The sequence below is a fragment of the Protopterus annectens genome, chromosome 3.part0, assembly GCF_019279795.1.
Source record: "Protopterus annectens isolate FY-2018-M chromosome 3.part0, PAN1.0, whole genome shotgun sequence".
In the NCBI taxonomy this organism is placed as follows: domain Eukaryota; kingdom Metazoa; phylum Chordata; order Ceratodontiformes; family Protopteridae; genus Protopterus; species Protopterus annectens.
The window spans coordinates 1,599,761,852-1,599,774,165 of NC_056731.1; the positions used below are offsets into that span (position 1 = coordinate 1,599,761,852).

Sequence of the window (12,314 nt, forward strand, 5' to 3'; positions counted from 1 at the left end):
GACCTGGGGACCCAAGTTGATAGCAATCTCTCATTTGACAACCACGTGGCTAAAGTGGTTAGAAAAACATTTTATATAGCCCACCTAATCATGAAGGGATTCACATCTAGATCAGGGAGGTCATTGTGCCTCTTTATTCATCCCTCATCAGGCCCATAATTGAGTACAATGCCCCTTTGGGATGTACCTTACCAGACACCTGCAGCAACTGGAAAGACCCCAAAAGTACCTCACCAAGAGGATCAAAGGGCTCAAACAGATGCCATATGCTGCCCGGTTAAAGAAACTCCAGCTCTACTCAGTGGCATACCGCCTGTTCAGAGGCGATCTGTGCCTGACGATAAAGCCATGTCCAACCCGGAATTAATGGACATGCTGCACCTCAGAAAATCCAAATCCCATCAAGCTACGCTCGAGACTTGAACCTCAGCACTGAAATAAATAGGACATGCTGGAGGGACAGATTCATAACCCAGAGGCTCCCTTCACTCTGGAATAAAATCCCAGTCCAGGTTAGGCAGAGTCCCTCATTGACTCTCTTCAAGAGGAATCTTGATGAGTGGATGGGAGATCGTAGGTTTACCCCGGGTATCACTTCTGTGTCACTGTTAGACAGAGGCACAGTATACTAACCTCGAAAAAGGGCATAGCAAAATAAATTTAAAATGGGTGGCGAAAGCCAAACACATTCTGGCTAGGCTTATAAATGCCCTAGGGCAGATAGCCTAGTATGAACCTATGAACCTATGCTTTGTGAGCCCTATCATTGCCATGGCCCCCTAGTACTTTGTAGTCACGAGTAGACAGCAGTGGTGGAAGCAACTGAAATGGCCTTCATGTTTTGTAGTTTATTACATGTCAGGTATTTATGTTGGAGTGCTTTATAGGCCTGGTAAAGCACTGAAGCTGTGGGATGCCTGAAGTGCAGATGGTGTATTGCCATATGAGATGCACCAGGTGACCTTTTAGAAGTGGTAGATGCTGGAATGTTAATGGCTTGCTGAAAGTCTTAGCTGTCAAAGTGGCAAGTCTAATACAGCTGTCTCAAATGTTTAAGTCCACAGCTGTTCTAGGCATCTAGGGGAAGAGTCTTACCAAATGAAAAGCATTATTGGACTTTTCCCTTTTAACGAAAATAAATCATTACTGGAACTTCATAGACTAAGTCAGATGAAGCTTTCATCAATGTTTTTAGGAAGCTTAAAATAAACTGAATGTGATTTTTAATAAGGGTTAACCTTTTTTGCATTTTTCATGTACAGGTCCAACATTTGCAGCAGCTCCATGTCTATCAGGAAAGCGTGAAGGAGCCACGGTTTTGTACAGAATTGACCAGTATCCTAATGGTGCTCTCGGGCCAGTTACCTTTCTTTGGAAGCCAAAAAGTGCTCCTGAAAATCTTGCTGAGATTAGACAGCTGTGGATATGGACTCACCCAGAACTGAAGGAGGTAATTGATCCTGCTTACAGATGTAATGAAATTTCATATTTCGTGTTTTTGTCAGAACAGGCTGGAAATGTGCACCGTATTAAGCAGTCGCTATTGTTAGTCTCTAGGATGTAGCTTTTAGGATTGTTTTAATGTAGTATTTGCACCTTATGATATACAGCTTCCTTTACTTTGTAACTAAATTTCTTATTTTTGCAAACTGATCTTTATTGATGAAGAAGACCTGTGGATTCTAGGTTCAAGCAAATTATTGAATACTGTTATACTGGGTTTGAAGGAAGCCTGATTGAAACCATAAGTTGTGGACATGAGTACTGAACTTGAAGGTTATGTTTCCATGGCAGACCAGTTGCACGAGTGTGGGGGGCACTTAACAGTATTTTGTTACACAAATCCTTTTAAGACACCGCTCTGATCCTTTGTCAAGCTTTTCTCATTACAGTTTAATGTGACTCCCTAACAGTGCCACATACCGAGAAACATTATTTTTGTAATGCTGTCACTGATCTATGCCCGAATCTTTCTGTGCACACCAGTCTGACTTGCGTTGAAATTTCATGTTATTTCCAAGTGCTGATTCTTACATCATCTCTGACATTGTGTAGGCTGGGAAGGGTAGCTACATCTCAGACTTATGAAACCTTAAGGAAACAACGTAATTAGGACACTAATTCTTGCTGCAGTTACAGTAAACAGTTTTGTTGCCACTAGTAAATGTGAAGATATGCGAAGACTGCCAGGCTAGCTAGATAGAATTTTGTAGAGAATTCTGTCATTTGCAAATATTAATATAAGCCACGGGCTTGTTCTCTTAAATGGAAGAAAATGGTCTTAAATGTTGAATGTCAAAAATGTAACAACAATGCACTCTGCTGGAAGAAAGCTGATAAGTCAAGCCTTGTATGACTGATCTCAAACTCGGAGCCGTGGTGTCTGAACAAGCAGATTCTTTCTATTCTTTTGAGACCAGAGTTAATTGCTAGATTTTACATATATAATGTCTTTAATTGCTGTAATTTCTTGACCAGGTGCAAGCTTATTAAGAAATGTAAATGTAGAGTTTCTGTTAGCTTGGGAAACCAGAGTATTGTTAAGAATTATGTAATCTAAAATGAGTCAGCAGGCTGTATTACCAATTTAAAGGGAAATTGTAATTTACTCTGTGTGTATTTATTATCCTTCCCAATATGGATGCCCCTCACTGATGTTAGTGGTGAGGATTGATGCTCATTGATTACTGGGTCAGTGCTCAGGCATCACATATTAATTGTTGGGCAGTGGTGGGATATCCACACCACATATTAATTTGCTGGCAATTGGCTTATAGTGGTGTGGATCATGAATTCCTATAGCTTGTGTACAGTGATCACTGAAGGTGTTTTTGTACTCTAAATCAGCCACACAGTAAATATTGAGAGTTCAGATCACAGTTGTTTTATTTCTTTTGTTAGCTTAGTTAGTTAGGGTGAGCAGGCAAGCGTGTCAGCAGAGGAGTATGGCAAGCTGTCAAGGAGCCAGTTGGCTGAGATGTGCCTGGCTAAGGGACTGGTGCATGGAAACCTGTCTAAGGCAGACATGATTGCAGCTTTGGTCACAGCTGCATCAGAAAACAGCAATCAGGAGGCCTGGCCGTGGAGATATACAACACTCAGAATAGACAGTTCAACCTTTTTGCAGAGCAGTTAAAAATCCATCTGGAGCTAAAGACACTTGAGTTGGAGGCCAGGCGTTTGGAAACAGAAGCAACAGGGAGACTGAGACATCTACAGGCTGAGGAGAATGAGAAACTGCTATGCCTGGAAGCTGAGGAGAAGGAAAGGCAGGGGCAGCACGAAAAGGAGATGCTGACTCTTCGCCAAAGTCATGGAGGTAGTAGGAAGGGAGTAACCAGACCCCAGAAGCACAAAAGGTCAGTTCGCACTTTACAGAGGGGGATAATTTGATAGTTTCATTCATATGTTTGAGAGGGTATGTAATCAGTTGGATGTTGACCTAAGGCTGTGGGTACGGTTCCTGACCCCCTTACTCCAAAGTAAAGCTGTAACTGTGTCTAAAATTTCTGATCATGAATTTTTTGGTTATACTGCTAAGAATTGTCTTTTAGAATTTCTTAAGCTAACACCTGAAACTTATAGGAAAAAGTTGTGTAAGCATAGATGCAAGGCAGATTATAGTGTGTATGAATATGTTGCTCAACTGAGCACTTATTTTCATAGGTGGGTGAGTCGATGTCAGGTCACCACTTTTGAAGGGCTGGCAGACCTTTTGGTGAGGGAACAAACCTTTAGCACATTGCATGAGGATATGAGGATCTGGTTAGTTGATAGACAGTGTGCTACTTCAGATGAGTTGGGGAAGAAGGGAGACCTATACCTAGCAAGCAGGGCATCCCTGCACAGGAAAGGGACCCCCAGTACTCCTCATAGTTCTAAAGGAACCCATGGTGGACAGCCCAGACTACCCCAACAGAATCTGCCAGTAGAAGGGGAAGCCACTAGTCCAGGTACACATCCAGGACCTAGGGTTAAATGTTTTGAATGCAACCAGTGGGGCCATGTGGCATACAGTTGTCCATGGAGGCAAGGTGGGGAACAAAAGGTGAGAGAGCCAGTAAGTGGGAAAGACAAAATGCCAATAGTAAGTTGTCTTGAGACAACAATGGTACCAGACTACCACAAGAGGTTATAGCCTGTCATAGTGAATGGCAAAGAGGCCCTTGCTAAGCGAAACACAGCCTCTGTCATAACCACCCTGAAGCCTGCAATTGTTGCAGAGGAGCACTATGTGCCTGGGCAGTCTACTCCAGTCAGAGCTTTAGGAGGGACCCCATTCCAAATACCATTGGCTAGGGTTCACCTTGACTGGGAGGGTGGAAAAGGAAGCCAGCAAGTAGGTGTGTTTGTGGATATGCCTGCAGATGTCCTAATAGGGAATGATTTTGATAAGGCAGTACCATGTGTTTGTGAAGTTACATGCAGTCAGGCTTGGAGGCAAGCATGTGGGTCTGGCAGCCTGGGGGAGACCCAGACAGACCCCATACTTGCAGCCAGGGCTGGTGAGGTGGTTGTTTCAGAGAGGGAGCTACTGTAGCAGTGAGACTGAAGGTGAGCCACAGCTGCTTATGGGTACTGATGTTCCCTTGGACAGAGTGACTGCAAAGGTAGAGGTGAGTAGTAGTACCCAGGCTGACAGTGAGGCACCGCTGTCAGAAGATGCCAGACTTCCTGTGGAAGGGGAGCTGGGAAGGGTTACAAAGAGAGTTGAGACAGGCTCAGCTCTCAGACCCTACATTGCAAGGCCTGAGGCAGGTAACTAGTGAGGCACCTGATTTTCAAGGGAAAGAGGATTCTGTATACTGGGACAAAAGGTTACTGTATAGAGAGTGGATCCCTGAGGGAGGGCTAGAAGGTGAGAGGATACAGCAGTTGGTAGTCCCTAGAGCCTACTGTCTGGCACTTCTTGCCACTGCCCATGATATTCCCTTTGCAAGTCATATGGGCATAAAACGTACAAAGAGATGTATTATGCAAAATTTCTATTGGCCTGGAATTTCCAGAGATGTAACAGGGTACTGTAGGACCTGTGAGCAGTGTCAAAAGGTAAACAAGGCAGGAGACAAGGTGAGAGCTCCTTTGGTGCCTTTACCTGTGATTGAGGAGCCATTTCAGAGGGTAGCTATGAATATTGTGAGGTCTCTGTGTACCCCAAGTTCCACAGGGAAAAAGTATATCCTCATGGTAGTAGATTATGCTACAAGATACCATGAGGCAGTGGCTTTGTCCTCCATTGAGGCAGAGAAGGTGGCAAATGCTTTGTTAGAGATTTTCAGCAGTGTAGGTTTCCCAAAAGAAATACTGACTGACAGAGGTGCCAATTTCATGTCAGACCTGCTGGCTTGTCTGTGGAAGTAATGTGGGGTGAAGCACCTGAAGACCACCCCCTACCATCCCCAGACTAATGGTCTTGTTGAGAGGTTAAACTCTACAATCAAGTCCATGCTACGGGCATTTGCAGATCAGTTTAAGAGGGAGTTGGACAAATATTTGCCCTATCTTTTGTTTGCTTACAGAGAGGTTCCCCAGGAATCCACAGGGTTTTCTCCCATTGAGTTGCTGTATGGGCATAGGGTGAAGGGACCTCTAGATTTAATTCATGATGAGTGGGAAGGTGAGTGTGAATCTCATAAGGAGTCTGTTGTGACATATGTCCTAAACCTCTGGACAAGGCTCAGGGAACTCATGAGCTTGACCCAAGAGAACCTGGCAGAAGCCCAACAACAGAAAAAGGTACGTTATGACAGGAATGCTCAAGCTAGAGAGTATGCTGTAGGGCAGCAGGTAATGGTTCTCATTCCTGTCCGACAACAAGCTGCAAGCAGCTTGGGAGGGACCCTACAAGGTGATGAAAAAGGTAAGTGATGTTTACTACATGGTGGAACTGCTAGGCAGGAGGCAAGGGCACAAATTATACCATGTTAACATGATGAAACCTTACCATGATAGGGAGGATTATGCTGAGTATTTGCAGTGGATTGCAGGAGGACTCTGAGGGAGATCTTGTGACTGATTTTGTGAGGCTCAGACTGACACCTCAGTGGAAGGGGTAGCAGTGTCCCAGCAGCTATCTCCTACCCAGGTTCAAGAAATCCAAGCAGTGTTATAGGAGTTTGAGGACATGTTCACTGGGAAACCAGGGTGCACTCACCTGGTACAGTACCAGGTGGATACAGGACCCCAAAAGCCTATTAGGCAGGCCCCTAATAGAGTGCCTGAGAGAGTCAAACTGACTCTGAGGGAGGAGATACAGGAAATGTTGGAACTAGGGATAATTCAAGAGTCCAACAGTCCATGGGCCTCCCCAGTGGTGCTGGTGCCAAAGAAGGATGGCAGCACCAGGTTCTTTGTGGACTACAGGAAATTAAATAGTCACACAGAATCAGATGCTTACCCCATGCCTAGGACAGATGAGGCCCTAGAGCAGCTAGGTGGGGCTAAGTATCTTACCATCATTGATCTTACCAAGGGTTACTGGCAGGTGCCCTTAACTCCCAGTGCTAGAGAGAGGTCAGCCTTTGTGACTCCTTTTGGCTTGTATGAGTTCACAAAGATGCCCTTTGGGATGAAAAATACCCCACCGACTTTCCAGAGGCTGGTAGATCATATCCTAGCAGGAGCAGGAGGATTTGCCCTTGCTTTTCTAGATGATATTGCCATCTACAGCCATTCCTGGCAAGAGCACCTTCAACATGTCAGGGAGGTGCTGGGCAGACTACAGAGGGCTGGGTTGACCATTAAGCCGAGGAAATGTCAGGTGGGTATGGCAAAAGTGTTCTGTCTGGGACATAGAGTGGGGAGTGGTAAGATCTGGCCAGAACCTGCCAAAGTGGAAGCCATTCAGGCATGCCCTGCACTTCTTACCAAAAAGCAGGTGAGGGCATTTTTAGGGACAGCAGGGTACTACAGAAAGTTTGTCCCTAGTTATAGTACCATAACTGCTCCCCTCACAGACCATACAAGGAAGAACAGGCCAGACAAGGTAGTGAGGACCACAGCATGTGAGCAGGCATTCCAGAAGCTTAAAGAACTTTGGGAGGACCCCCTGTATTAGCCAGTCCAGATTACAGCAAATAATGTGTTGTGCAGGTGGATCCTTCGAACCATGGGGTGGGGGTTGTACTTAGCCAGATTTCGTCAGAGGGAGAAGAGCAGCCAGTGGTTTCTCTCAGTCATAGTTTTCAACCCAGCGAGGAATGCTATGCAGCTGTAGAAAAGAAATGTCTAGCCATAGTGTGGGCACTGCAGAACTTCAGCCTTATTCGTATGGAAGAAAATTCACTGTAGTTACAGATCACAATCCCCTAACATGGTTACACCAAGCCAGCCAGCAAAATGCTAAGTTGCTAAGATGGAGCCTAGGGTTGCAAGCATATATGTCAGTGCATCACTACAGTGGGGTTAGCAGTGCCAATGCAAATGGGCAGTCAAGACAGGGAATGGAGTAAGGTATACTCAGATAGACCTAACCCTCTCAAATAACATTTTTCAAGGGTCACTTGAGAAACTAGCTTGAGTTCTCAGGGGGGGATGTGAAGATATGTGAAGGCTATCAGCCTAGCTAGATAGAATTTTGTAGATAATTCTGCCATTTGTAAATATTAATATAAGCCACAGGCTTGTTCTCTTAAATGGAAGAAAATGGTGTTAAATGTTGAAAGTCAGAAATGTAACAACAGTGCACTCTGCTGGAAGAAAGATGATAAGTTAAGCCATGTATGACTGTTTGATCTCAAACTCAGAGCCGTGGTGTTTGAACCAGCAGATTTTTTTCTATTGTTTTGTGACCAGAGTTAATTGCTAGATTTTTACATATATACTTTCTTTAATTGCTGTAGTTTTCTGACCAGGTGCAAGCTTACTAAGAAATGTAAATGTAGAGTTTCTGTTAGCCTGGGAAACCAGAAAATTGTTAAGAATGATGTAATCTAAAATGAGTCAGCAGGATGTGTTACCAGTTTAAAGGATTTTCTCAGAGACAGAGAGAGAGAGCATTTTGGATTTGTCTTCAGAACTGACCATTCACCAGCACTTGCTTTGCTCTGTCTGTATGTAAGTAGGATCTTAGACTTTAGTGTTTCTCTTAAGAAATATGTAGAAAATAGTGAGTTTAGAGTTTAGACTAGCTGTTTTTTATATTGATGTCAGAACTATTCTACTGTATTATTTTAAGCATTTTCCTGTGTTCTCTGAACTCTTGACTACCACTGTGTAGTAAGAAGTATTGTCTTGTGTTTTTATTATTTATTGTTAAATATTTTAAAATCTTTCAACTGTGGCTGTTTTGCTTAGAGATAATTTAAGCTCTAGAGGACATTGCTTGTATATAGTGATACTGTACAAGACCACTCCAAGTAAATCTTGCTGCTCAGTCACACTTACCATTTGGATAATAATATTGCACAGTAATAATTGGACACCCTTTGGTAAGGGTCTTTTTAGTAGCTGATAAGTAAGGGTCCTGGTGGCAGTGATTACTACCTTATAGCCTGGACAGAAGGGGCACAGCTAGTGAATCTGTGCCAGCTTTCCCCAGGAGTGCCTGTGTGGTTGCATATAAATCATATCTCAAAAGTGTGTGTGTGTGTGTGTGTGTGTGTGTGTGTGTGTGTGTGTGTGTGTGTGTGTGTGTGTGTGTGTGTGTCAGCTACTTGGGCAGGGACATGAAGCACTGGTTGGACAGAGAGAGTGCTAGGTGGACTTGGCTTGGGACCGTGGCTAAGGCCCAACTCTATAGCTGTGCCAGTGGGGAGTCTTATTGGGGATTTGGAGAGAAAGGGAGAAACCAGCCCCAAGCTGACTGTGATCTCTGTGTGCTGTTAAGGGAAATTGTAATTTACTGTGTGTGTATTTGTTATCTTTCCCAATATGGAAGCCCCTCACTGGTGTTAGTGGTGAGGATTGAGGCTCCTTGATTACTGGGTCAGAGCTCCAGTATCACAGTAAGAATCAGGGCATGTCATCGCTATAGGTCAGCTGATGCTTTTGCTAGAGACTGTCAGAATAGGAGGAAATGTACTGTCATTGCAAGTCCATGGACCGATAATGCAACAATAAATTCTCTCACCTGACTGCACTCCATGTCCTTATATCAGAAAGACAAAAACCTAGTCTGTAAAACAAAACATGCAGCATGCCAACCCTGCAACAGGCCATTTTGTGAGATAACAGATGAGAAAATCACTCTGAATGGTTCATGGATGTTAGTTGTTTTTGTGTCTTTCGGCTTTTTCCCGGTTAGGGGTCACCACAGCGGAACTCCGGTCCACTAAGGATTGGCAGTAGATTTTTACGTGCCGAGTTGCCAGCCCTGAAGCACAACCTTCAATGAAGGTACGCCCATTCACGCATGTCTCCACACAGACGATACCCTAGCTGAGAATCGAACAGGACAACATCTATCTGTGAGGCGACAACGCTACTGCAGCACCACCACCACAGTCTTTGGTTCATGGATGTTAGTATTGCGGAAAATATGTACATTTCAGATTTGTGGGGGTTTACTTGTCCCTTTAAAAGTCTCCACAGCTGATAAGTTAAGTGGTATAGGTGTAGAGAGAAATATGTCTCAGTCTGTTCCGACTTTTTAGTCCATGAATTTGCAGAGACATTGAAATGTTCCGTCAGTCACTATAGGTTGATAACTAATTGTTAGGCTAAATTACCCAGAGGCATCTATTTGTGTTTAGGTGGCAGACCATGTAAAAGCTGCCTCTGTCCAACAAGGTGCATAGGTGCCATTCCATGGGTAAATTTCCCATCTATTAGTCTAGGTTGTATTTGAATAAAGTTAAGGATCAGCTCTGTATCACATGGATGGGAAGCTTGTTCCAGAGTAGGAGTAGTCTCTGAGAAGCATACCTGTCCCTCCAGCGTTTAGGTCCTTTGATTGGGTATTTCTAATGCACCATGTCCATCAGTACTGGATCAGATGATGTCTTAAAAAAATGACACAGATCGACTTTCTGTAGTCTGGAGGAGACCGAATATTAACATAAGGCTTTGAGGCAGTGTGCATATTCCATGTGGTTAACACACTGTATTCTTTTTGTGAGGACTTTCTGTGGACATTTCACTGAATGATTGGCATAGTTGGGGCAGAGTACAGAAGGACAGTGACATCCTTGGACCTGGATGCCACACTATTGCTTTTATAAGCAGTGCAATATAGCATGATCTCCTTACAACAATAGACACATGATAGTCAAAGGCTAAGTGACTGTCCACATATGTTCCCAATCACTTGATATACTTTTAGGGATGTATTGTCTATGTGGTAATTCCTGAAGGTGATGGACTTTCCAGAGGATACTATTATGCATTTTTGGCATCTAGTTTTAGACCATGGCTCTGGCATCAATTATTAGTTTGCAGCACGCCTGTTGGAAGAATATTAGTGTTCTTGTGGGATTCTGTGATTGTTCTGAACTTGTAGTTATCCACAAAGCTAGTTAACCAGAGGCTTTTGACATTAGTTTTGACTATCAAAAAGAAGATGCTCTAGCACCAAGCCCTGAGGCACTCTGCTAGTGACTGACCTTTTTTGTGGAGATAGAATCCCCTCTCCAGATGACCTGTGTCCTACTGTTGTGGCAGTTAGCTATCAAATGGGTGACATAAGGGTTTACTCCTAGTTTCATTCGTTTTCTGACAATACTCATATGGGGAATAGTGTTGAATGCTTTGGCCATATCAAGATGTGCCGTGTGTATTGTTTTGTCCTCATCTGTAGCTTTAGTGACTTTCTTGAAAAAGCCCACTAGGTTGAGTAGGCACAGTGTGCCCTTTATGAAGCCAAACTGTGTTGGAGTCTGTGACTGAAGGTTTCCTGTATCCTTATTTATATTAACCATGTTAATTCTTTCCATGCTTTGCATATGAGACAAGTCAGACTTATGGGTCTGTAGTTACCTGGATCATTAGATGGCCTGCCCTTGTGTAGAAGAATAACTGTTGTAGTCCTCTGTTCATGAGGCATGAAGACAGTCAGTAGGCTAAGGATGAACAGTGATTTTAGACGGCTCACTAGGTCATATTTAATGCCATTGAGGGGCCATCCCGGGATATTATCTGGGCCCATAAATGCAATACTTTTGCCATGGAGAGCACATTGAGGATTTGTGCACTAATGACTGGTGGGATTATGGTCAAGGATATCTCTCGAGAGGTGTCAGGGGGAACAGGGTGAAATTGGAGCTAAGTTTTTCACTCCGTAGGTTACCATATCCTCCATCTTTGTATAGGTGGTTCCATTTACAATTACTTCAGCATGCTGTTGTGTATTACCTTTAGGCTGCAGACATAGCTGAAGAAGGCCTTATGGGTTTCCCATTGCCTCTTATGCCATCATTCCTCAAATTTCTCCTTGGTGAACTTGATAAGATTCCTGAGTTGTTTATTTAATTTGAGGGGTTTCTTGCCTTGCTGGGCATTTCACTATATAGTTTTGGCCATGGTTTTCTTCCTTTTGTTATTCAACTTATTGATGCTGGGATTTCACCACGGTAGCTTGTTCTTTGAGTTTGTCCTGTACTTATTCTGGTTGGGTACAGCTGCCTTAATGCAGCTGTTTACATAATAGTGTAGGGTCTTTATGAACAGTTCTGCATAGGCAGAGGACGTCAGGGGGCTTTGGGCATGAAAGTTTGCCAGGGTATCACTTGGTAATAAGAGGCTTGCTTTGGAATAATTTCTAAATGTTCAAGGGTTAAATGGCATCACAGGTGTTAGCTTAATTTGAAAGGATACTGATTTATGGTCCAACCTGACAAGCAAGGGCTTTCCACGTGTGGGCACAAAGTTCCCCCATATTTGTGAGTATCATTTTTGTCTAAAATAGCTGGTCTGGAGCATTTGTGTTGACAAAGTCTAGAAATCCTTGTGCTTGCATATTGGAAGTTGTGTATGTTTCCCAGCTTGTAGTAGGGTAGTAGAAGTCACCCAGTTGTATAGTGCTGGGTTCAATGCAGAGCAACTCCACTTTGTTTAGGTATGCAGTATGGGTATCTGGAGTTATAGAAGAGGATCTGTAGCTTGCAATGATATGGTATGGGACTTTACTTATGCTAAGCTGGACATGGAGAAGCTAAAGTGCATCATGCTGCTTGACCAGTCTTGAGGTGCGACCATTTTTAATGTATATTGAGATGCCTCCACATTTTGTCCCTTCCTTTGCAGTGGCTGGTCTAAATGTGGGGAAGGCGTGTTCTAGCCTTGCACTGATTGGGTACTGTAAAAACTCTACTAATGCTGATCTTTCACTTAGGATACCTGTATCTCTTTCTATTTGCATATACTCCAATATCAATCCC

At 43.6% G+C, this 12,314-nt stretch overlaps 1 protein-coding gene across 2 annotated transcripts in view; it reads left to right on the forward strand.

The window, feature by feature from the left end:
- POP1 (POP1 homolog, ribonuclease P/MRP subunit) overlaps window positions 1–12,314 on the forward strand; it is a 1,346,230-nt gene that overhangs the window by 771,113 nt on the left and 562,803 nt on the right. For both annotated transcript variants that reach the window (XM_044065635.1, XM_044065636.1), the window contains exon 7: window positions 1,263–1,450. In XM_044065635.1, the coding sequence (XP_043921570.1) occupies window positions 1,263–1,450 (188 nt within the window). The remainder of the gene's footprint in view (window positions 1–1,262; window positions 1,451–12,314) is intronic.